The sequence below is a fragment of the Molossus molossus genome, unplaced genomic scaffold, assembly GCF_014108415.1.
Source record: "Molossus molossus isolate mMolMol1 unplaced genomic scaffold, mMolMol1.p scaffold_m16_p_12, whole genome shotgun sequence".
Taxonomy (NCBI): domain Eukaryota; kingdom Metazoa; phylum Chordata; class Mammalia; order Chiroptera; family Molossidae; genus Molossus; species Molossus molossus.
Window position 1 is genome coordinate 34,389,458 of NW_023425347.1, and position 25,473 is coordinate 34,414,930.

The 25,473-nt window shown below is 36.2% G+C and overlaps 1 protein-coding gene across 1 annotated transcript in view; it reads left to right on the forward strand.

The window, feature by feature from the left end:
* The first annotated feature begins 971 nt into the window (after positions 1-971).
* Positions 972-25,473, forward strand: part of LOC118626509 (guanylate-binding protein 6-like) — a 37,500-nt gene continuing 12,998 nt past the window's right edge. The window contains exons 1-4 of the mRNA XM_036256300.1: positions 972-1,161; positions 6,234-6,361; positions 7,578-7,687; positions 7,907-8,100. Coding sequence (XP_036112193.1) covers positions 972-1,161; positions 6,234-6,361; positions 7,578-7,687; positions 7,907-8,100 — 622 coding nt within the window. The remainder of the gene's footprint in view (positions 1,162-6,233; positions 6,362-7,577; positions 7,688-7,906; positions 8,101-25,473) is intronic.

Consider the following 25,473-nt stretch of genomic DNA (forward strand, 5'->3'; position numbering starts at 1 on the left):
TGTTTGTTTGTTTCTCACAGCTAAATCTAATTCTAACTGATACCATTACTTTAGTATAATTTTGTGACCAGGGGCCATAGTTTGTAAATAAATTTAACCCAGTAAGCAAATATAGCTTCAGGCACATAGTAAATGATAATCCAATGCATTTAAATAAATTAAAGACAGTATTGATATTACTGGCTATCAGGAGTGAAAACATGAAAGTATATCATTCAAAAAATTCTAGGTGAACTAGAACCCTTAATGAATAACTAATCATGTAAGGAAAGAGCCTGGTCTGGGAGCTGCTGAGTGGTTTGTGGAATGAGGTCCTAACACTGCAGGGATAAGAAAAACCCATCTCATCACACTGATGCATTAGAGAATGTACTGTTGGTATAGGATAGTCAATAGAAAGCTCCTATACATCACTAATTGAGGAGAACATGGAGTAATGAATGTTGTTGAGAAAAATTATTCTGCCAGATAAGTGATTGCAAGGCATGGTATGATGAACCAGACTTCTGTGCTTTCAAATCCAGGATCTACCACTAATTCATATATAAATTTGAGCATATCCCTCAGTCTTTCTGAACTTCATCAACTACATATACAAAGTGGGTATAATAAATGCAAAATTGCAAGGTTATTATAAATAGCAATGAGGTCAGCTTTGTAATGCACATGTCTCAGAGCTCATCAAATGTAGACTCCAAATGGATGAGAAACATTGCCTGAATTTTTATTATGGAAGTAAAAGTTTGGAGGCTGGTAATATGTGGTCTTTCATCACAACCATCATCAGAGATGATGGTGAAGGAAGCCTTCTGTCTTGTGGTCTGCTAATGCTATTCTACATTTTGTGTCATAGAAAAGTATATACAGAGGTCCCACAGACCCTCTGCTGTACCCATGCTTTGATTAAACTTGAGGCAGAGAATAATTTTGTGATCTCATTTCTACAAACTCTTTTGGGTTTGCAGGTTGCCATGGCATCTGGACCTATCATGTTGGCCCCTATGTGTTTGGTGGAAAACAAGAACCAGCAGATGTCGGTGAATCAGAAAGCCTTAAAGATTCTTTACAAGATTTCTCAACCAGTGGTGGTGGTGGCCATCGTTGGGGTGTATCGTACAGGAAAATCTTACCTGATGAACTGTCTTGCAAGAGAAAAGCTTGGTGAGTGGAGTCCTGTGACAGACTATTTGCTTAATTCCAGCTGAATCAGCCTCTCTCCACTTCTCTAGGGTCACATGAGTGGATATTCCAAATTTCTTTTTAAACACATTTCCTGATTCTAATTCTCACCAGAAAACTTGCAACCTTTTTCCTGTTCCTAATTCTTACAACTATGATTCTGCTTCTTATAAAAGAAATATCCCCCAGCCCGGCCAGTGTGGTTCAGTGAATTGATCATCATCCCATGGACTGAGAGGTCCTGGTTCGATTCCCTGTCAAGGCACATGCCGGGGTTGAGGGCTCAATCACCAGTAGGGGGTGTGCAGAAGGCAGCTGATGGATGTGTCTCATATCAGAGTTTCTCTCTCTCTCCCTTCCTCTATTTATAAAAAACAATAAAAATATATTTAAATGAAAAAGGAAAATCTCCCAAACAAGTGCTCTCAGAGACATCTTTTCTAACCAGCTAAGCTCTTGAAGTTATGTCTCCCACATGAAGTTTTGCTTTCTATACTGTAGTATTCTTTTCTTATCTTTATTGTTGAATGTATTACAAATGTTCCTCATTTTCCCCCATTGACCCCCTCTTCCCCACTCCTGCTCCCCTTCAGCCTTTTCCCACACTGTTGTCTGTGTCCATTGGTTATGCATATAAATTCTTTGGTTTATTTCTTCCCACCCCCCAACTCTCTCCTCTTCAAGGTTTGTCAGTCTAGCAACCAATTTGTTCTTAATCCCTTCAAATTTTCACCCATTCCCCCAGCCCCCCTCCCATCTGGCAACAACAAAATGTTCTCTGTATCTATGAGAATGTTTCTGTTCTGCCTGTTCATTTTGTTTGTATGTTCCATTGTCGATAGATATGTATTCACTGCCATTTAGTTTGTTCATATATTTTATCTTTTTCTTCAAAAAGATCCTTCATCATTTCATATAATAACAGGTTTGGGGTGATGAACTCCTTTAACTTTTTCTTGTCTGGGAAACTCTCGATATGGTCATCGATTCTAAATGACAGCTTTGCAGGATAGAGTGATCTTGGTTGTAGGTTCTTGCTTTCCATCACTCTGAATATTTCTTACCACTCCCTTCTGGCCTGCACTGTTTCTTTTAAGAAATCAGCTGACAGACTTATGGGAACTCCCTCGTAGATAACTAACTGCTTTTCTCTTGCTGCTTTTAAGATTCTCTCTTTATCTTGAATTTTTTGCATTTTGATGATGATGTGTCTTGGTGTGGGCCCCTTGGGGTTCATCTTGTTTGGGACTCTCTGTGCTTCCTGGGCTTGTATGTCTGTTTCCTTCACCAAGTTAGGGGAGTTTTCTGCCATTTTTGTTTCAAGTAGGTTTTTGATTTCTTGTTCTCCCTCTTCTCCTTCCGCACCCCCAAGATGCAAATGTTGGCACGCTTGAAGTTGTCCCAGAGGCTCCTTACACTATTCTCATTTTTTTGGATTCTTCTTTTTTTTTTTTTTTTTGCTGTTCTGACTGGGTGTTTTTTGCTTCCTTATATTCCAAATTGATGGTTTGCTTCTTGGCTTTACCTACTCTATTGAATCTGTGTAAATTGTTCTTTATTTCTGTTAATGCCTCCTTCATTTCTGACTGTGCCTCCTTCATTTCTGACTGGTCCTTTTTTATGCTCTTCAGGCCCTTGCTAAGTTCACTGAGGTTCTCAATAAGTTCATTGAGCATCCTTATAAGCAGTATTTTAAACTCAGCATCTGTTAGGTTGCTTATCTCCATTTTGCTTAGTTCTTTTCCTGGAGATTTTTTCTGTTCTTTCATTTGGGACCTGTTTCTTTGTCTCCTCATTATGGCTGCTTCCCAGTGTTTTTTTCTATGTATTACTTAATGTGAGATATGAACCTAGCTGAGACCAGATACTGCTTGTTTGGAAGAAATTAGGAAAACCTGAAGCAGGATCCAAAACAGGCCAATCCTATGGTGAAGCACCTGGCAACAGTTTGGGTGGGCCTGAAAGTTGGGTGAGGCAGGGCCTCAGGGAATCACCAGGGCTGGGCAACCAATATGAGTCAATATGGTGGAGTCCTAGATATGTCGGTTGTCTACCACCCCAGGGAAGGGCTTACCAAAGGAACAAAGGCCTCTGACAGCACATTTCTCCTGGAGAAAGCCCCCTCTGTCGCCCTCACTCCAATGCCAAACAGCTCAGTTATTCCCTGTATGTCTCTGGCGCTCCTTGAGCTGCCTTCCCTCCAAGCTTAGAGAGAGAGAGAGTTTGATAAATCCATACACGTGCCCTTTAAGAGGTGCTGCCTGGGGCTCCAGATACCTCAGCTTTCCTGTCCTCAGTTCCCTCTGGTTTTTTCAGCCAATAGTTACGAGGACTTTTCTTCCTGGCACTGAAACCCTGAGCAGGGCGCCTGGTGTGGGACGGGGACCCCTCAGTACTCAGAGAGGACCTTCCCAGCCAAGGTATCCTCCTGATTTTTATCCACCACACGTGGGTGTGGGACCAGCCCATCCACCTCCACCTCTCCTACCAGTCTCGATGTGGCTGCTTCTTTAAATCCGTAGTTGTAGGACTTTTATTCAGCTTGATTTCAGGTGGTTTAGAATGATGGTTGTTCTGTAGTTTAGTTGTAACTTCGATATTGTTGTGGGAGGATGCGATACCACATTTACCTACACCGCCATCTTGACCAGAAGGCCTGTAGTATTCTTAACTATCCAAATGTTTGAATATCTATCATCTTAAAATTGTATATTGGACTCCATATCTTGTTATGACTATAACCCTGGTTTTTCTTTGTACTTTTCTTTAAGCTAAAATATTTGTCTCAGTTTACTTTTCTCACTTCTTTTCCCACCTCTCTCTTCATTTGACTCTTTTCTGGTTTTAGCTCTAACAGTCCATTGAACATTCACTCTTGTTATATTTACCAGTGACCTCCACTTGTATGATTCAATGGATGGTTCTTTGGATCCATCTTAGTTCCTTGTTTGACATCATATCTCATAGTTGACTTCTCTCTGCTCCTTGAACTTCTTTCATTCCTTGGTTTCTGACATCGAACACTCTACTAGGTTTCTTTCAACCTCTGTGTTTACTTCTCTTCATTCTCTTTATCAGCCTCTAACTTTTCATTCAGTTATATGAATTGTAGGTCACTCCAAGTCTTGGCCCTGGGATTTTTTCTCTCCTCTATTTATGCCCTGTCAATGTGATCTTACCCAATCTCTGGACTTTAAATGCAACTTTTATTCTCTAGGTGTATAGGACAATGCTACAAACAACAAAGCCACACTGTATTTTACCATTTTTATTTATGAGGTAAGTCCGTCTCATTTTTTGCCTGAAATGCTTTTCCCCCCCCTATAGTGTCCTCTTTTATTCTACTTTGATCCTCTCTCATAAATCACCTTCAAAGCAACCACACAGAGTTTACTTTAGTTCCTTCTAATGCCGTCCTTAAGCTTGCATTATTCTTACGTAAAATCTATACTCCTCAAAGGCTCACTATGACCTAGTCTTTCTTATTTCTACAAAGTCATCTTTTCTATTTTCTCCACCACTACTTATAATACAGCCATACTAGCCTCCTTTAGGCTCTTGCAAATTGCAAGCCCTTTCCTAGCTCTATGTCACTGAACCTGTGGTTCCCTCTGCCTGCAATATTTGCTGCTTCTTTACCCAGCTAGCTCTTTTTATTCAAGGCTCTGCACAAATGTCAGTTCTCAAAGAAGTCTTCCCTGATCATCCTGTCTCATGTTGCCCCTTCAGTTAAATTTAACACAATATGAACATATTTTATGTTTAGTTATTTATTTTTCATCTTATATAAAAATTAATTATCAGTAGAAGAAATAAACCTGGAGCCTTTGCTGACAAATTTGCAGCATCAAGGATACTGTGGAGAACACAGTAAGTACACAGTAAATGTCTCTTTAATTGAATAAGAGAAAAATACATGGAAATGTTTATCTTTCAGTTCACTGTTATTTTTGTGTGGCTTTATCTTGCCTTCATAAAATTTCTGATTAGAGCACAGTAACTTGGTGTTGCAGAATATCTTATAGACCAGCATATCCAAATCCTATAAAGCCCACAAATATAGTTTAATGTAAAGAGTTGCTGACACCAGAAATACAAAAAAGGTCATAAGAAAAATAGAGGACAACATACTGAATTTCACGGGCAGAAAATGAGACTATAGAAACAGCATCAACCACACATCAACACTTTTTTTTTTTTTTTTCTGGTTCTATGCAGGGCTCTCAGAAGTTCTGTTTTTTCTCAACATAAAAAAAAAATCAGAATGAATATGATGTGATAATGTTTTTCTTAGAGAATGATTTAATTGTTTCTGGGATCCCTTGAATTATTTGTGATTCATATAATCTTTAAAACAAGTAAGAAGTGAGATGTAGCCATAATATTTTATGAGGGTTTATCAAAGTATGCTTATTTTTTTATTTATTACCCATCCCTGTCTCTCCATAGTTCCATCCATTAAGACCAGGTTTCATTTGGTTAGTCCATAAACCAGTTATAAATTAGCAGAGTTTTGACACTCATTTGCTATAAGACTCCAAAGAGAAGGTATTTCTTTCTATTTTAGCCATTGCTGTATCTTCTGACCCTCGAACATATCCCCAATGCTAAGTACATAATGATATTTAATAAAAATATTGAGTATATTGTCTTGTTCATTCTTCAGACTATTGAAAGGTCTTGATCTAATTATGATGTATTCAACTCACTTAACTTCTTTAGGGAGTCATGATAATTGAACAGTTAAAAAGCAAAGCTCTCTCATGTACAGCATGCCCTTTCTCTCACCTAATGTGTGGGTAGGCCACAGAGACATGAACAGAGATATCTTTACATTGCCAAATGGAATTAGCCATCTGAATAATCCAAACTTATGTGATAGTGTATGGCCTCTAAAGTATGAGTAGTTAGATGATATATAATTTGGGCATCCTTGAAATGGAGAAAGCACTCTATCTTAGGGCATTTATAACACTCTAAGTCTCATTTTGTAGCCCATGGGCTTCTTGGACTCCTTGTTGTCACTTTACGTTGCGTTTCTCACTCTCTTGCAGGTTTCCCTCTGGGCTCTACAGTGCAGTCTGAAACCAAAGGTATCTGGATGTGGTGTGTGCCTCACCCCTCCAAACATGACCACACCCTGGTCCTTCTGGACACCGAGGGCCTGGGTGACGTAGAAAAGGTAAGGCAGAGAGTCACAAACAGGTATCTTTCATCCTGGATTGTCTCTTTATCTCTTATGATCCTTTGTAACTTAACTGATGTGATCTATTCTTCAAATGCTGAAATTCAACTACACTGAATGAAGCCAACTTTGATCTCTTTGAAACGTGTTTCTAGGTTAGAGAAGATAATGTGACAAATTTTGTAAGATCTTTTATTTCTGAGCACTGAAGTGAATAATTATATCTATTTTAATAAATGTTTGAGAAGCTGAATTTAAGGGTCTTGAGTGGAGTTAAACACTGTTTATACTATGACTAAATGCTGGTTTCTGCAATCATTTAGGCAACAAAAATTTTGTCCATCTTCAAGGCTCTTCATCATTCTGCACAGGAGATTGCTTTTGAGCTTAATCTTCTCTACCTGTCTTCTGCTCTGTGCCAGTCAGAACAATAGTTCTACCTATTGGATTCTCACTCTCATTTTACTTCGGCAGTTCTAACTACTTCTGTGCTTCTTCCATTTCTTCAAGTCGAGATTTTACAATCCCTTAACATCCAACACAAGATTTCTAGGAATGTTTCAAATTATATACACACACTTTCTCCAACTCTAATATATTTTGTTCCCCTTTGACAGATTCATTATTTCTATTTGATGCAATGACTATTGTTTTTACTAACATTCGCTATTACTATGTAAACTTTTAATTATATTGTCATCTCCATTGCATTTGTTTTTCAAATGTTTGCAAATACTATGAAATAGTCATCTCGAGTATAACAATTATCATATTTATTTCTGCTTCCCTATAACTAAGCAAAAAATATAACATTTCATAGTAGTTTATAAATATTGAAGTTACTTTACTTTATTTTGAGAGTTCAATTGTAACTGGCATATTAGATATTTTGTAGTTCAATATTTGTTAAGTGAACATGTAGAGTCACTCATGAACAATGAACTGTTAAAAAGTTGTTTTTTTTTACTTCCACTCAGAAAAAAAGGACACTTTGAGGAAGGTTTTATTAGAATTATTTTATATGTGAGGAAACTGAGGTCACAGAAATGTCAATGTAATTATCAGAGGTGAGCTTTGCCTTTAATTCTGACTTCAAGGTTTTTGCTTTGTACAACCCATCATCTGAAATAGCAAATGAAAAATGATTGAACAAATAACTGAATGAGTTTTTGAAGGGAAGACCGGTAAGTAATTTCTCTAACATGTTTTCTAGGGTGATTCTAAGAACGACTCATGGATCTTTGCCCTGTCTGTGCTTCTGAGTAGCATGTTAGTCTACAACAGCATGAGCACTATCAACAATGATGCCTTGGAGAAACTGCAGTATCCTTCCCAATTCTATTGAGAAATTGATGGGAATGGAGAAAAAATGGAGTTCCCCTTCCCTGTTGCTGAGTGGTCTTTGGTGGAGCAGAGGGAACCAAGGGCAAAAGAAAATGTTTATAATAACTTTTTTTTTTTTTTGAGGCAAATGTAGGAATTGTGACTGGCAATTCCTACAGTCAAATTGTAGAAAGTTCCTTTTCTTTAACCAGGTTCTAGTTACGTGACAGAGCTGACAGAGCTCATCAGGGCAAAGTCCTCCCCTACACGCAGTGAAGAAGATTCCTCAGAGTTTGTGAGTTTCTTTCCAGACTTTATCTGGGCTGTACGGGATTTCACCCTGGAGTTGAAGTTAAATGGTCACCCTATCACAGAAGATGAGTACCTAGAGAATTCCTTGAAACTGATTCCAGGTAACAGAGCATGGCTGAGCAGTGATGTCGCAATACAAGGTGGGAGGTACTAAACACTGTCTATCATCTCTAGGAGTTGCATTTGTATATTAAGACTAAATTGAGCCCCATAGAATCTGTTACTGTAAACTAGGTTGCTATTTGTTGGTCAGTTCTAGTGACTATAGTTAAGCTCACCCAAGAAGACTGGGGCTTAATGTAGAGTGAAAATTATTCAAAACTAAATTTCACTTAAGATGAGTTATACCTTAACATTCAAATAGAATGGATGCTAAAACTTTTAAAAGACCAGACACTTTTGTTTTTTATTACACTTCTCCCTTTTCGTGTTGATGAAAACAATGAACCATATAATTGTTAGGCCTAAAATCACAATGAAGTACACATTTTACTTAATTTCTATTCTTCTCAAGGAGGAATATATTTCCAGTGTGTTGATAGTTGGATCTTGCCCAAAAAGTTAATTTACATCCTAAATAAATCTGATGATCTACTACCACCAGTGCATAGGTTTTTATTATTTCTTATTTTTGTAAATTGGAGTATAATTGACTCACAACTTGGGTAGAACCTTTGCCCGCACTATCCAAGTGCAGGGGGAATGTAAACAATGGTCCTCACTGCCTCCTTCATTACTGATAGTCTCCTTCAGATGTGGGGAGGGTCATACATTTCCCATATCTTCTCTGCATTGTTTCTCTCTGTCTTTTTTGTTGTGCAGAAGCTCTTCAGATGCCCCTCAGTTGTCTCTCAGGACGAATTGCTCTAAATATAGGTGCACATTCAGTGTGTTCATGCAACTGCATCTTTTTCTAGTTTCTTGAGGTGTAAAGTTATGTTGTTTATTTGAGATTTTCCTTGTTTCTTGTGGTAGACATTTATCACTATGAACTTCTCTCTTAGAACATTTGCTGAGTCCCATATTGTGGCATGAAGTTCCATTTTCATTTGTCTCTAGATATACTTTCATTTCTCTTTTGATTTCTTCTTGGACCCATTGGTTGCTTAGTCGCATGTTGTTTAATCTCCACATACCTGTGAAATTTTTAGTTTTTTTTTCTTGTTATTGGTTTTTTGTTTTCTACCATTGTGATCAGAAAAGATGCTTTATATGAATTCAGTCTTCCTAAATTTGTTAGGACTTGTTTTGTGACCTAATCTATGATTCATCCTGGAGAATCCATGTGTACCTGAGAATAACATGTGTCCTGATGTTTTTGGATAAAATGTTCTGTATATATCTGTTAAGTCCTTCTGATTTAATGTGTCATTGAAGGTGCTTGTTTCTTTCTTTTTATTTATATATTTATTTATTTTAAACATCTTTATTGTTGAAAGTATTACAGATGTGACCTCTTTTTTCCCCCATTGACCACTTTCTTTTCACTTCCACCCCCCTACTGCCTTCACCACACTATTGTCAGTGTCCATTGGTTATGCATATATGTATATAAATTCTTTTGTTTATCTCTTCCCACCGCACCTTCCCTCTTCCCTTTGAGGTTCATAATAACCAATCTTTTCTTTTTTTTTAATCCTCACTCGAGGACATTTTTTCATTTTTTTGTTCAGATAGAGTGGGAGGGAGAGAGGGAAACATCAAAGTGAAAGGGACACATTGAGTGGTTGCCACCAGCACTACCCAACGAGGGCTGGGGACAAACTGCAACCAAGGTACGCGCCCTTAGCGGGAAGCGAACCTGGGTCTCTCTGGACCACAGGCCAAAACTCTAACCACTGAGCCAAACCAGCCAGAGCCAATTTGTACTTCTTAATCCCTTCACGTCTTTCACCCATGTCCCCAATGCCCCTCACACCTGGCAACCAACAATAAGTTCTCTGTATCTATCAGTCTGTTTCTGTTCTGCTTATTCATTTTGTTTGTAGATTCAGTTGTTCATAGCTATTTATTGCCATTTTATTGTTCATACGTTTGACCTTCTTCTTCAAGAACACTTGCCAACATTTCATATAATTCTAGTTACTATACTGGGAAAGCCTTTATATAGCCATGAATTCTAAATGATAGCTTTGCATGACAGAGTAATCTTGATTGCAGGTTCTTGCTTTTCATCATTTGGAATATTTCTTGCCACTCCTGGCCTGCAAAGTTTCTTTTGAAAAATCAGATAGCAGTCTTATGGGATCTCCCTTGTAGGTAATTAATTGCTTTTCTCTTGCTGCTTTTAAGATTCTCTCTTTGTCTTGAACCTTTTGCATTTTGATGATGATGTGTCTTGGTGTGGGTTTCTTTGGTTTCATCTTGTTTGGGACTCTCCGTGCTTCCTGGACTTGTATGCTTGTTTCCTTCACTAAGTTAGGGAAGTTTTCTGTCATTTTTTCAAATCGATTTTCAATTTCTTAATCTCTCTCTTCACCTTTTGACACCCCCATAATGCGAATGTTTGTATGCTTGAAGGTGTCCCAGAGGCTCGTTACACAATCGTCATTTTATTTTTTTGGTTCTTTTTTTTTTTTTGCTGTTCTGATTGGGTGTTTTTAGCTTCTTTATATTCCAAATTAGTGGTTTCCTTCTTGGCTTCACCTACTCTACTGTTAATTCCCTGTAATTATTCCTTATTTTGGTTGGTGCATCCTTCATTTCTGACTGGTCCTTTTTTTAATGCACTTGAGGTGCTCAATAATTTCCTTGAGCATATAACCAGTGTTTGTTTGTTTGTTTATATTATAGATGTCTCTCCTCTTCCCTCCTCCTGTTGACACCCTTCTCCCTATTCCCAGCCCCCCACACTCCCCACCTTCACAGTATTGGTATCTGTGTCCATTGATTATGGATATGTGCATATAAGTTCTTTGGGTTATTTCTTCCTTCCCTCTCACACCCTGTCCTCCCTGAGGTTTGTCAGTCTGTGACCTACTTTCAGATCTCTGGGTTATTTTTATCAACTTCTTTTGTTCATTATATTCCACAAATAAGTAAGATCATATGCTACTTGTCTTGCTCTGACTTTATTATTTCACTTATCATGATACTCTCCAGGTCCCTCCATGTCACCTCAAAGGGTAAGAGATCTTTCTTTCTTACAGCTGCATAGTACTCCATGTGTAAATGTACCACCGCTTTTTTATCCACATATAAATTTAATAATATGATATTTGACTTCCTCTGTCTGACTTATTTCACTTAGCATAGTACTACCTAGGTCCATCCATGTTGTTGCAAAAGGCAAGATTTCATTCTTTTATTGTTGAATAATATTCCATTTAAAATGGAACATTATATATTAGATATTAGATATCATTTTACCAATTTATCTATCACTGGATACCTAGATTGTTTCTATATCTTGTTTTTATAACTAATGTTGCGATGAACATGGGAGATATATATATATATATATATATATATATATATATATATATATATTTTTTTTTTAATTAAAATTTTTGTTTTCTTTGGATAAACACCCTGAAGTGAAAGTGTTGGAGGTAGTTCTATTTTTAATTTTTGCAGAACATCTATACTGTTTTTCACAATGGTTGCAACATTTTACACTTCCACCAACAGAACACAAGGATTTTCATTTCTCCACATCCTCTCTAACATTCATTGTTGCTGTTTTTTTCAATAGTAGCCATTGTGACAGGTGTGAAGTGATATCTCATTGTGATTTTGATTTGCATTTTCCTGATGATTAGTAATGTTTAGCATCATTTCATGTATCTGTTAACTGTCTCAATGTCTTCCTTGGAGAAATATCTATTGCAGACCTCTGTTCACTTTTGATCAGATTATTTTTTTTATGTTAAGTTGTATTAGTTCTTTATATATTTTGGATAGTAACCCTTAATTAGATGTCACTTGAAATATTTTCTATCATTCAGTATGTTTTCTTTTCATTTTGTTGATGGTTTCCTTTGATGTAGATATTTTTTAATTGATGTAGTCCCATTTGTTTTGATTTTGTTGCCTATATTTTGTGTCAAATCCAAAAAAAAATCATTCATGGACAAAAGGCCAATGTCATAGAGCTTACTGCTTATGTTTTTTTCTAGGATATTTATGGTCTCAGGTCTTATATTTATGTCTGTCCATTTTGAATTTATTGTTGTATGTGTTGTTAAAAAGTTGTCAAGATTCTTTTTCTCATGTATCTATCTAGTTTCTCCAACACCGTTTATTGAAGAGATTGTAATTTCCCCATCATATATTCTTGTTTCTTTTGTTGTAGATTAATTGTCCATATAATAGTGTGGTTCTTTCTGGGTTTTTTATTCTACTTTATTGATCTTTATATCTGTTTTTGTGCCTGTACCTTACTGTTTGATTACTATAGCAAAGCTTTACATTGTAGTTTTAAATCTGAGAGGGTGATAACCTCCCAGTTTGTTCTTTCATTGTCAATATCACCTTGGCTATTCAGGGTCTTTTGTGGTTTCATATAAATTTTAGAAATATTTGTCCTAGTTCTATGAAAAATGTCATTGACATTGATAGGGACTGCATTAAATCTGTAGATTGCTTTGGGTGGTATGGATATTTGAACAGTATTGATCTTTCTAACCTATAAACACAGTATATTCTTCCATTTATTTGTGTCATCTTCAATTTCTTTTATCAATGCCTTATTCCTCCTTGTTAAATGTATTTTTAGGTGTTTTTTAATTTTTGGTGCCATTATAAATTATATTTTGTTCTAATTTTTCCTTCTAATATCTTGCTATTAGTGTATGGAAATACAAAATTCAGAATATTACATTTGTATCTTGAAACTACTTAAATCACTGATTATTTCTAATAGCTTTTTTGGTGTTGTCTTTTGGGTTTTCTATATATAGTATCACGTCATCTTCAAACAGAGGCATTGTTACTTCTTTGTTTTAGAATTGGATGCCTTTTATTTATTTTTCTTCTCTGATTGTTTTGACTATAACTTTCAGTAATATGTTGAATACAAGTAGTGAGAGTGGACATCTTTGTCTTCTTATTTCTGATATTAGAGTGAAAGCTTTCATTTTACATCATCAAGTATAATGTTAGCTATGTATTTGCATACATGCTTTTTATTATCTTATGTCCCCTCTTATAGACTTTGTTGAGATTTTTAATCATAAATATTAGTTACATTTTGTCAAATTAGTTTTCTGTGACTCTATTGAAAGAATACAATTTTTATTATTGGTTTTATCTATGTTGTGTATCATCTTGATTGATTTGTGAACATCTTTGTATCCTTGAAATAAATCCCACTCGCTCATAGTTCATGATTTCTTTTAATGTGTTGGTGAATTTTTTGTTTATATTTTGTGAAGTAGTTTTTCAAATATGTTCATCAGGGATACTGGCTTGTACGGTTAACCATTGAAAAACACTGTTTTGAACTTCATGGGTTCAGTTGTACTCTGATTGACCCAGTGATCCCACTTCTAAAACTGTATCCTAAGAAGCCTAAACACCAATCAAAAAGAATATATGTACTCCTATGATCATAGTAGCACTATTTACAATCACTAAGATCTGGAAACAGCCCGTGTCCATCAATAGAAGAGCGGATTTAAAAAAGCTGTGGTACATATACACAATGGAACACTATGCAGCTGTAAGAAAGAGAAATCTCTTATCCTTTGATACAACATGGAGGGGCCTGAAGAGTATTATGCTATGCAAAATAAGCTAATCAGAGAAAGACAAATACCACATTATTACACTTATTTGTGGAATATAATGAACAAAAAAAGCTGATGAACAAAACAGACCTGGAGAGATAAAAAAAAAAAGAGTATGGTTCAGTCTGACAAACCTCAGAGAAGGGCAGGGAGATGGATGAGATAAATCAAAGAACTTAAATGTATGTATGCATAAGCAATGGATATAGACAGCAATGCTGGGGTGGGGTGGTCTCAGGAGGAAGATGTCTAGGGGAGATAAAGGAAAAACCTCTGAAACAAAAATAAATTAATAAAAATTGCAAAAAAAGAAAGAAAAAATAAATACTTGAAGGATAAAAAATCAAAAACTACAATAAATGTTTTTCTCTTTTATTTTCCTTAATAATATTTTTCTTTCTCTACTTTAGTTTATTGAAAGAATACAGAATATAATATATATAAGATACAAAAATTTTGTTAATGGATTCTATATGTTATCAGTAAGGCTTCCAGTGAACAATAGGCTATTAGCAGTTAAGTTTTAGTGAATCAGAATTATACATGGATTTTTTTGTAAGTGCCTCTAACCCCCACATTGTTTAAGAGTCAACTGTAATTTTTTTTCTGGTGTTGGTATCAGGTAATGCTGGCTTTGAAAGCATTTTTTCCTCTTGAATTTTTTGGAATAGTTTGAGAAGGAAGATATTCTGTAAAAGTTTAGAATTTACCTGTGATGCCCTCTGAATCTGATCCTAGACGTTTATTTGTTGGGAGTTTCTGATGACTGATTCACTTTTGTCACTAGTAATCATAGGCAGTCTGTTCAGATTTGCTTTTTTTTTTTTTTTCCAGGTTTAGTCTTGAAAGGTTGCATGTTGTTAGACATTTATTCATCTTTTCAAGGCTGTCTATTTTGTTGGTGCATAATTATTCATAGGATTCTTATATGATTATTTGCATTTCTTTGTTTCATTTCTGTTCTGTTTCATTTCTGATTATATTTATTTGGGCCATGTTTCTTTCTCTCTCTCTCTCTCTCTCTCTCTTTCTTTTTTTTTTTTTTTTTTTTGATGAGTCTGTATGAAGGTGTATCAAATGTGTTTATCTTTTCAAAGAACCAGCTCTTAATTTCATTCATTGTTATTTTCTGGTTTGGTCTCTTTTGTTTATTTCTGCTCTGATCTTTATTACTTTCTTTCTTTTACTAACTTTCAGTTTTGTTTGTTCTTTTTCTAATTTCTTTAAGTGTAAAGTTAGATTAGTTATTTTGAATGTTTTTTTGTTTCTTGAGGTAGGCTTGTAAAGCTATGAACTTCCCTCTTAGAATTGCTTTTGTTACATCCCCTATATTTTGGACAGTTATAGTTTCATTTTTATTTGTCTCAAGATAGTTTTTGATTTTCTGATTGATTTCCTCTTTAATTTATTGGTTGATTAATAGCCTGCTGATTAGTCTCCATGTGTTTGTATTTTTTCCAATTTTCTTCTTGTGGTTTATTTCTAGTTTTATACTATTTTGGTCAGAAAAGATACATAATATGATTTCAATTATCTTAAATATATTGAGACTTGTTCTGTGGCCTTTCATGTAATGTACTGTGAAGAATGTTCTATATGCACTTGAAAAGAATGTTTATCTGGCATGCTTTGGATGAAATGTTAAGTAGGTAGTAATTAAGTCCATCTGGTTAATTTTATTTTAAGAGCAATATTTCCTTGTTGATTTTCTGTATAGATTATCTATATATTGATTTAAGTGGGTTACTGAAGTCCCCTTTTATTATTGTTATGCTGTCAATTTCTCCCTGTATGTCTGTTAATAGTTGCTGAATATATTTATGTGCCTCTATGTTGGGTGTGTAAATATTTGTGAATATTTTATCTTCTTGGATTGACCCATTTATCATTTTGTAATGCCCTCCCTCTTCTTACACTCTTTGTTTTAAAGCTTATTTTGTTTTAATAAACTTTATTACCTCAACTTTAAAAACTTTTTATTTGCATGGAATATAATTTTCTTTTCTTCACTTATAGTCTATGTCTTTCTATCCTAAGTGAGTCTCTGGTAGGCAACATTTGGATCGATCATTTTCTTTATTCATTCAGCAAACCTATGTACCTTGATTGGAACATTTATTTCATTTATAATTAAAATCATTATTGATAGGAATGTACTTGTTACCATTTTCTTAATTGATCTTTTTATTGTTTTTGTAGCTCTTCTCTCTTCTTCTTTTCTTGGTTTCTTCCACTGTAATATTTTGCTTTCCACTAGTATTATGTTTGGGTTCCGTTCTCTTTATTTTACATGTCTTTTGTAGGTTTGTTGCTGCTGTTGTTGGCATGATGTTCATATACACATCTATTATAAGCTGATAGGCATTAAATTTGAACACAGTCTAAAATAGTGCCTTTTTACTCACACTCCACACTGTTTTCAACAAATATTTTAGATTTTTTTGTTTTGTGTATCTCTTACTACTTAATGTATTTATATTTGATTTTGCTTTGACTTTTAACCTTCATATTAGCTTTTTAGGTCGCTGATCCATTGCCTTTACTATACATTTGCCTTTATTTATGACATATTTTTTCTTTCTTGATAAGCTGTTGTCTATCTCTTGAGCAACTGAATATTACATTGCTTAAAGAATGTCTTCTAATATCTCTGCTACAGTTAATATCTTCCTACCTCAATTTACCACAGTGACATTATATGGATCCTTTTGTCTTCTAATATCTCTGCTACAGTTAATATCTTCCTACCTCAATTTACCACAGTGACATTATCTGGATCCTTTTGCTCCTCCATTTCCATTAATAATAAACAAAGATCATAGCTGTTCATTAATCACAGATAAATACAGGTCAGAAGAGGAGGAAAAATGGCGGCGGAGTGAACAGAGCTACACAGACCGTCTCCCAGAACCAAACTGGAATTACAACTATAACACAGACAAATTGACGGGAAAAAGCAACAGAAAAGCAGTTTGCGAGGACCATACAACGAGGGACACTGACTCCATCCCGGTAGGCTTGTGAAGGCCTGAGACGGGGCTGGGAGCCCATGGTCAGCGGCAGCTCGGCAGCGGCCTTAGCTGGGAGCAGCACTCTCGGGTTACACTTCCAGGTGGCCCCACAGCGCAGCTGGGACAAAGGCTGAAACAGCCACAGCCACTCACCTTGGGCTCTGGCAGAGGGAGGGCAGACTGGACTGGAACTGTGTCGGGACACTCAGGGTTTGGAGGGCGCTCAGAGCTTTGGCTGAGTGCATCCACTCAGGACGGTGGCCACATTGCTCCTTCCCAGGGCTCTGGGGAGAGGCAGCAGCCCCTCCCTCGGAGATCCAACCCCACCCTGTGGGCCATTGAAGTGCTAATTGAGGCTCACTAACAACCAGCATCTGCCCCACCCTCGTGAAAGCCCCTTGGCTGAGCACCAGAGGGAGTTTTTCAATCAACTGACAACCCAAAACTCATCAAGTAACCTAGACTGCTAGCCTCTAGGCAAAAAGCTAGAGGATAACAGTACCTTTCCTGGGCTGGCAACTTTAACCAGGAAAGTAAGACTTGACAGTGGTGTGCAACGTGGGTCCTCCCTCGCTCATCTAAACACAGGAGAGGGAGCCACAAACAGCAGAACACCAACACCCACAGGGAGAACTTGACAGGCTCCAAAGCCCACAGTGATAGCCAAAATGGTGAAACACAGAAACAGAAGCCAAATGAAAGAGCAAGAGACCTCCACCGAAGATGAGATCAATGTGGAGCAATTAGGCATGTTAACAGAGCTAGAATTCAGAGCAATGATCTTGAGGAAGCTGAAGAGCATGAGTAAGGACATAGAGACACTGAAAATAAGCCAATTGGAAATTAAAAACCAACAAGAAGAGATAAAAAATGACATATCAGAAATGAAAAACACATTGGAAGGTTTAAAAAGCAGAGTAGAGGAAGCTGAGGACCGGATCAGTGAATTAGAAGACAGGGTAGAAAAAATCAACCAATCAGAAAAACAAAAGGAAAAAACTATTAAAAAACAGGAACAGCTTAAGAGAACTATGGGACAACTGGAAACGTAATAATATTCGCATCATAGGAGTCCCCGAAGAAGAAGAAAAGGAGCAAGGGATAGAGAATATATTCAAAAAAATAGTGAGAGAAAACTTCCCTAATTTGGTGAAGGAAGAAGGCATTCAAGTTCAAGAAGCACAGAGAGTCCCAAGTAAGAAGAACCCAAACAGGCCCACACCAAGACACATAGTAATTAAAATGCCACAAATTAAAGACAAAGAGAAAATCCTAAAAGCAGCAAGAGAGAAGCAACAGGTTACCTACAAAGGGAACCCCATAAGGCTCTCAGCTGACTTCTCCCAAGAAACACTACAGGCCAGAAGAGAATGGCATAAAGTAATCAAAGTCATGAAAAACAAGAATCTGAATCCAAGACTACTCTACCCAGCAAGCCTATCATTCAAAATAGAAGATCAAATAAAGAGCTTCCCAGACAAAAAAAGTCTAAGGGAATACATTAGCACCAAATCAGCACTGCAAGAAATGTTAAAAGGACTGCTATAATTAGCAGTAGAAATGGGAAGAGAAATAGAACCACACTAAACAAAAATGGCAATAAATAAGTACATATCAATAATCACCTTAAACGTAAATGGATTGAATGCTCCCATAAAAAGACACAGAGTAGCTGATTGGATAAGAAAGCATGACTCATCTATATGTCGTTTACAAGAGACCCACCTCTCAGCAAAAGACTCACATAGGTTGAAAGTGAAGGGATGGAAAATAATTTTCCAAGCCAATGGAAAGCAAAACAAAGCTGGGGTAGCAATTCTCATATCTGATAAAATAGATTTCAAAATGAAGACCATAACTAGAGACATAGAAGGCCACTATATAGTATTGAAAGGATCTATCCAACAGGAAGATATAAACTTGATAAACATATATGCACCCAATATAGGAGCACCAAAATATATTAAAAATCTTCTGGAGGACTTCCAAGGAGAAATCGACAACAATACAATCATAGCAGGGGACTTCAACACCCCGTTGACAGCACTGGATAGATCCTCTAGGCAAAAAATTAGCAAGGAAACAGAGACTCTAAATGAAGCACTAGACCAAATGGATTTAATAGATATCTACAGAGAATTACACCCCAAAACTACAGAATACACATTCTTCTCAAGTGCACATGGGACATTCTCAAAGATAGACCACATGATAGGACACAAACTAAATCTCTACAAGTTCAAGAAGATTGAAATGATATCAAGCATCTTCTCAGATCACAATGGCATGAAACTAGAAATCAATTGCAACAAGAACATGCAAAGACATTTCAACACATGGAGGCTAAATAGCATGTTATTAAACAATGAATGGGTCACTGAGGAGATCAAGGAAGAAATTAAAAACTTCCTGGAAACCAATGAAAATGAATCAGACAACAACACAAAATCTATGGGATGCAGCGAAAGCAGTTCTGAGAGGGAAGTTCATAGCACTACAGGCCTACCTCAAAAAACAAGAAAAATTTCTAATTCACTGTCTAACCTCACAACTTAAAGAATTAGAAAGCAAACAAAAGGAAAACCCCAGAGCAAGTAGAAGGAAGGAAATAGTAAAGATCAGAGCAGAAATAAATGACATAGAGATAAAAAAAAACAAATCAAAGGATCAATGAAACAAAGAGCTGGTTTTCCAAAAGATAAACAGGATTGATGGACCCTTAGCTAGACTCACCAAGAAACAAAGAGAGAGAACCCAAATACACAAAATCAGAAATGAAAGAGGAGAAGTAACAACCAACACCACGGAAATACAAAAGATCATTAACAACTACTACGAACAACTATATGGCAACAAATTCGACAATCTAAGCGAAATGGACAAATGTCTAGAAACACACAGTCTCCCAAAACTACTCCCGGAAGAGATATAAAACTTAAACACACCAATAACAACTAAGGAAATTGAAGAGGTAATCAAGACTCTCCCAGCAAACAAAAGCCCAGGCCCAGATGGCCTCACGGGGGGGTTTTACCGAACATTCAAAAAAGAACTGACACCCATTCTCCTCAAACTCTTTCAAAAAATTCAAGAAGAAGGAAGACTTCCAAACACGTTCTATGAGGCCAGCATAATTCTAATTCCAAAACCAGAAAAAGACACTACAAAGAAAGAAAACTACAGGCCGATATCCTGGATGAACATAGACACAAAAATCCTGAAAAAAATATTAGCAAATCGGATCCAGAAATACATCAAAAAAATTATTCACCATGACCATGTGGGTTTCATTCCAGGGATGCAAGGCTGGTACAATATTCGCAAATCAATAAACGTGATACACCACATAAACAAAATGAGGAATAAAAACCACATGATCATATCAATAGATGCTGAAAAAGCATTCGACAAAATCCAGCATCCATTTCTGATAAAAACGCTCAGCAATGTAGGAATAGAGGGATCATATCTCGACATAATAAAGGCCATATATGAAAGACCTACAGCCAATATCATACTCAATGGACAGAAACTAAAAACATTTCCATTAAGAACAGGAACAAGACAGGGATGTCCACTTTCGCCACTCTTATTTAACATTGTACTGGAAGTCTTAGACACAGCAATCAGACATGAAGAAAAAATAAAAGGGATCCAAATTGGAAAGGAGGAAGTGAAACTGTCATTATTTGCAGATGACATGATATTGTACATAGAAAACCCTAAAGACTCCATCAAAAATCTACTAGACTTAATAAATGAATTTGGCAAAGTAGCAGGATACAAAATTAACATCAAGAAATCGACGGCATTCTTGTACACCAATGATGAACTCACAGAAAGAGAAACTGAAAAAACAATCCCATTTACCATTGTGCCAAAAAAATTACGATACCTAGGAATAAACTTAACCAAAGAAGTAAAGGACCTATTTACAGAAAACTACAGGTCATTGAAAAAAGAAATAGAGGAAGATATAAAAAAAGTGGAAGCACATACTCTGTTCATGGATTGGAAGAATTAACACAATTAAAATGTCCATACTACCCAAAGCAATCTATAGATTCAATGCAATCCCCATCAAAATACCAACGACTTATTTCATAGAACTAGAACAAATACTTCAAAAGTTCATATGGAACCAAAAAAGACCCCGAATAGCCACAGCAATCTTGAAAAAGAAGAACAAAGTAGGTGGGATCACAATACCAGATATCAGGTTATACTACAAAGCGACTGTAACCAAAACAGCCTGGTACTGGCACAAGAACAGGCATATAGACCAGTGGAACAGAACTGAAAACCCAGAAATGGACCCAAGGCAATACGCTCAATTAATATTTGACGAAGGTGGCAAGACTATACAGTGGAGTAAAGACAGCCTCTTTAATAAATGTTGTTGGGAAAATTGGACAGCTACATGCAAAAAAATGAAACTAGACTATCAACTTACACCATACACAAAAATAAACTCGAAATGGATAAAAGACTTAAATGTGACCCGTGAATCCATAAAAATTCTAGAAGAAAATGTAGGCAACAAAATTTCGGACATCATACGGAGCAGAATTTTCACTGATACATCACCTAAGGCAACAGAAATAAAGGAGAAAATGAACACATGGGACTACATCAAACTAAAAAGCTTCTGCACAGCAAAAGAAACAATCATCAAAATGGAAAGGCAACCCACTGTATGGGAGAACATCATTGCCAATGATGTATCAGATAAGGGGTTAATTTCCAATATATATATAGAGTGCTCATACAACTCCACAAAAGGAAGACAAAGAACCCAATTAAAAAATGTGCAGAGGAGCTGAATAGACACCTCTCCAAACAGGACATACAAATGGCCAAAAGACATATGAAGAAATGCTCAACATCACTAATCATCAGAGAGATGCAAATTAAAACAACAATGAGGTATCACCTCACACCTGTCAGAATGGCTGCCATCAACAAATCATCAAACAACAAGTGTTAGCGAGGGTGTGGAGAAAAGGGGACTTTAATACACTGCTGGTGGGAATGCAGACTGGTGCAGCCGCTATGGAAAACAATATGGTGCTACCTCAAAAAATTAAAAATTGAACTCCCATTTGACCCAGTGATCCCACTGCTGGGAATATATCCTAAGAAGCCTGAAACACCAATCAGGAAGAATATATGTACCCCCATGTTCATAGCAGCACTATTTACAATAGCTAAGATCTGGAAACAGCCCAAATGTCCACCAGTAGACGAATGGATTAAAAAGCGGTGGTACATATACACAATGGAGTACTATGCAGCGGTAAGAAAGAAAGATCTCTTATCCTTTGAGACAACATGGAGGGACCTGGAAAGTATTATCCTAAGTGAAAGAAGCCAAGCAGAAAAAGACAAATACCACATGATCTCACTTATATATGGAATATAATGAACATAACAGCCTAAGAATACAGTAGACCCAGACACATGGAAGTAGGGCACAGACTGACATCCCTCAGAAGAGGGGATGGGGGGGTGGGGGTGGGAAGAGATAAACCACAGAACTTATATGCATGTATGTATGACCAATGGACATGGACAACTAAGCCGGAGACAGGGCGGAGGTGGGGTGGGGTGGGGGGTGCCAATGGGGTAAAAAGTTAAAATATCTGTAACAAAAAAATAAATAAAAATTCATTAAAAAAAAAGAAATTCAATATCACTCTTTGTATAAATATCATCTTGTTTGCACATTGATCTCACAAGATTTCTCTATAAGGTAATTCCTACTGATAGGAAAAATTTTAAATCACGAGAAACTTTGAATGTATTAAACAATTTAAAAATTTTAAAAAGCACATTTTTCTTTCTGCAAAGGGGAGAGGAAAAATCATATTTAAGATCTAAAAATGATACAGTCCCCTGTCAGAATTTGCCTCATAAGTCAAATACATGGAGAAGGACTAGTCTAATTAGAATGTTTGCTTAATAGGAACAAGTTTGTTGAAGACTGAGTGGGGCAGAATGTTTTTGCCTCATAATTCAAGCACATTCATCTTCATACCACCATGATTAAGCCTCCCACAGTGACTTGATTAAAAGAAAACAGCATGATATATTCTTTCAGAGCTGGACAATTAATCTAGTAGCAAAATATGAACAGTAGCTGCTTAATTGAGATGTAACCAAATTTTTAAAAATTCTCTTAGTCATTTATCAAAATAGAAAAATTTTTTACTAGTTTTGCTGATAATAAAATACATCAAAAGCATTTTTAAAAATTCTCAAGTTATAAGAAATTTTGTAATATAGAATGGCTAAATAAGTAAAGGACCAATTTATTCTAGGTTCACAATTTGAGCTAATGAAAGAAGCAAAATGAAGTTTCAGTGCTGGCACTATCCAACTCGAGGGAAATAGCCCTGCTTGCTTTATCCATCAATAAAAATAAGAACAAACACTTAGTGAGTGTTACAATCTTACACTGTTGTGAGTGCTATACAATATATATTCGTTTAATAGTTAATATATATTCATTTTATCTAACAATCTGAAATATAATTATTATTCCCATTTAATAGATAAGAGAACTGAGCATTAAAGGGTTTAAGCACTTCATAAGATGGTAGAGCTGATATTCAAACCCAAGCTGTTTGACATTCCTGAACCAATCCCTACTTTAAAAAAATTTTTTTATTCATTTATTTTTATTAGAGATGTTTCTTCTTTTATCCTCATTGACAACTGACTCCCAATCCTGCCCCCTACCCCCATCCCCAGCATTGTTGTCCATGTCTATGGTTATGCATACATGCAAATAAGTTTGGCAGTTTATCTCTTCCCTCCCCAGCCCATTCCTCTCTTCGGAGGTTTGTCAGTCTGTAACTACTACTAAGTCTCTAGGATTCTCTTATTCATCAGCTTGTTGTGTTCATTATGTTCCACAAATAAGTGAGATCATGTGATACTTGTCTTTCTCTGATTGGCTTGTTTTGCTTAGGATAATACTCTCCAGGTCTTCCATGTTGTCTTAAAAGATAAGAGATCTTTCTTTCTTACAGCTGCATAGCATTCCATTGTGTATATGTACGACAGCTTTTTTATCCACTCATCTATTGATGGACACTTGGACTGTTTCCAGACCTTAGCAATTGTAAATAGTGCTGCTATGAACATAGGGGTACTTATATTCTTTCTGATTGGTGTTACAGGCTTCTGAGGATATAGTCCTAGAAGTGGGATCACTGGGTCAAATGGCAGTTCACCTTTAAATTTTCTGAAGTAACACCATAATATTTTCCATAGTGGCCACACCAGTCTGCATTCCCACCAGCAGTGTACTAGAGCTCTCTTTTCTCCACGCCCTCCCCAGCACTTGTTTGATGATTTGTTGATGGCAGCCATTCTGACAGGTGTGAGGTAATACCTCGTCGTTGTTTTAATTTGCATCTCTCTAATGATTAGTGACATCGAGCATTTTTTCATATGACTCTTCACCATTTGTATGTCCTGTTTGGAGAGGAGTCTATTTAGGTCCTCTGCTCATTTTTTTTTTATTGGGTTCTTTGATTTCCTTTTGTTGAGTTGTATGAGTACTCGATATATTTTATAAATTACCCCCTTATCTGATGTATCATTGGCAATTATGCTCTCCCATGTAGTGGGTTCCCTTTCCATTTGGATGCTTGCTTATTTTGCTGTGCAAAAGTTTTTTAGTTAATGTAGTCCCATGTGTTCATTTTTTTTCCTTTGTTTCTCTTGCCTTAGGCATTGTATCAGTGAAAATTCTGCTGCGTATGATGTCTGAAATTTTGTTGTCTACATTTTCTTCTAGGATTTTTAGGGATTCATGAGTCACATTTAAGTATTTTATTCATTTCAAGTTTATTCTGGTGTAAGTTGGTGATCTAGCTTCATTTTTGTTCGTGTAGCTGTCCAGTTTTCATGACACCATTTATTGAAGAGGCTGTCTTGACTACACAGTATGCACTTGCCACCTTTGTCAAATATTAATTGAACATAATGACTTGGGTCAATTTCTGGGTTCTTTGTTCTGTTCCATTGATATATATGCCTGTTCTTGTGCCAGTACCAGGCTGTTTTGATTACAATGGCTTTGTAGTATAACCTAATATCTGGTACTGTGATCCCACCTACTTTGTTCTTCTTTTTCAAGATTGCTGTGGCTATTCGAGGTCTTTTTGTTTCATATAAAGTTTTGGAGTATTTGTTCTAGTTCTGTAAAATGTGTCAATGGTATTTTGATGGGCATTGTATTGAAGCTATAGATTGCTTTGGGTAGTATGGGCATTTTAATAATATTAATTCTTTCAATTCATGAACAAAGTGTATGCTTCCACTTTTATGTATCTTCCTCTATTTCTTCTTTCATTGACCTGTAGTTTTCTGCGAAGAGGTCCTTTACCTCTTCAGTTAAGTTTGTTCCTAAATATCTTAATTTTTTTTGTTGTTGTAATGGTAAATGTAATTGTTTTTTTTTTATTTCTCTTTCTGTGAATTCATTTTTGGTGTATAAGAATGCTGGCAATTTCTTGCCATTAATTTTGTATCTTGCTACTTTGCTAAATTCATTTATTAAATCTAGTAGATTTTTGATGGAGTTTTTAGGGTTTTCTCTGTATGATATATCATGTGCAAATAATGACAATTTCACTTCTTCTTTTTCTATTTGAATCCTTTTTATTCTTTCTTTATGTCTTACTGATGTGGCTAAGTCTTTCAATACTATATTAAGTAAGAG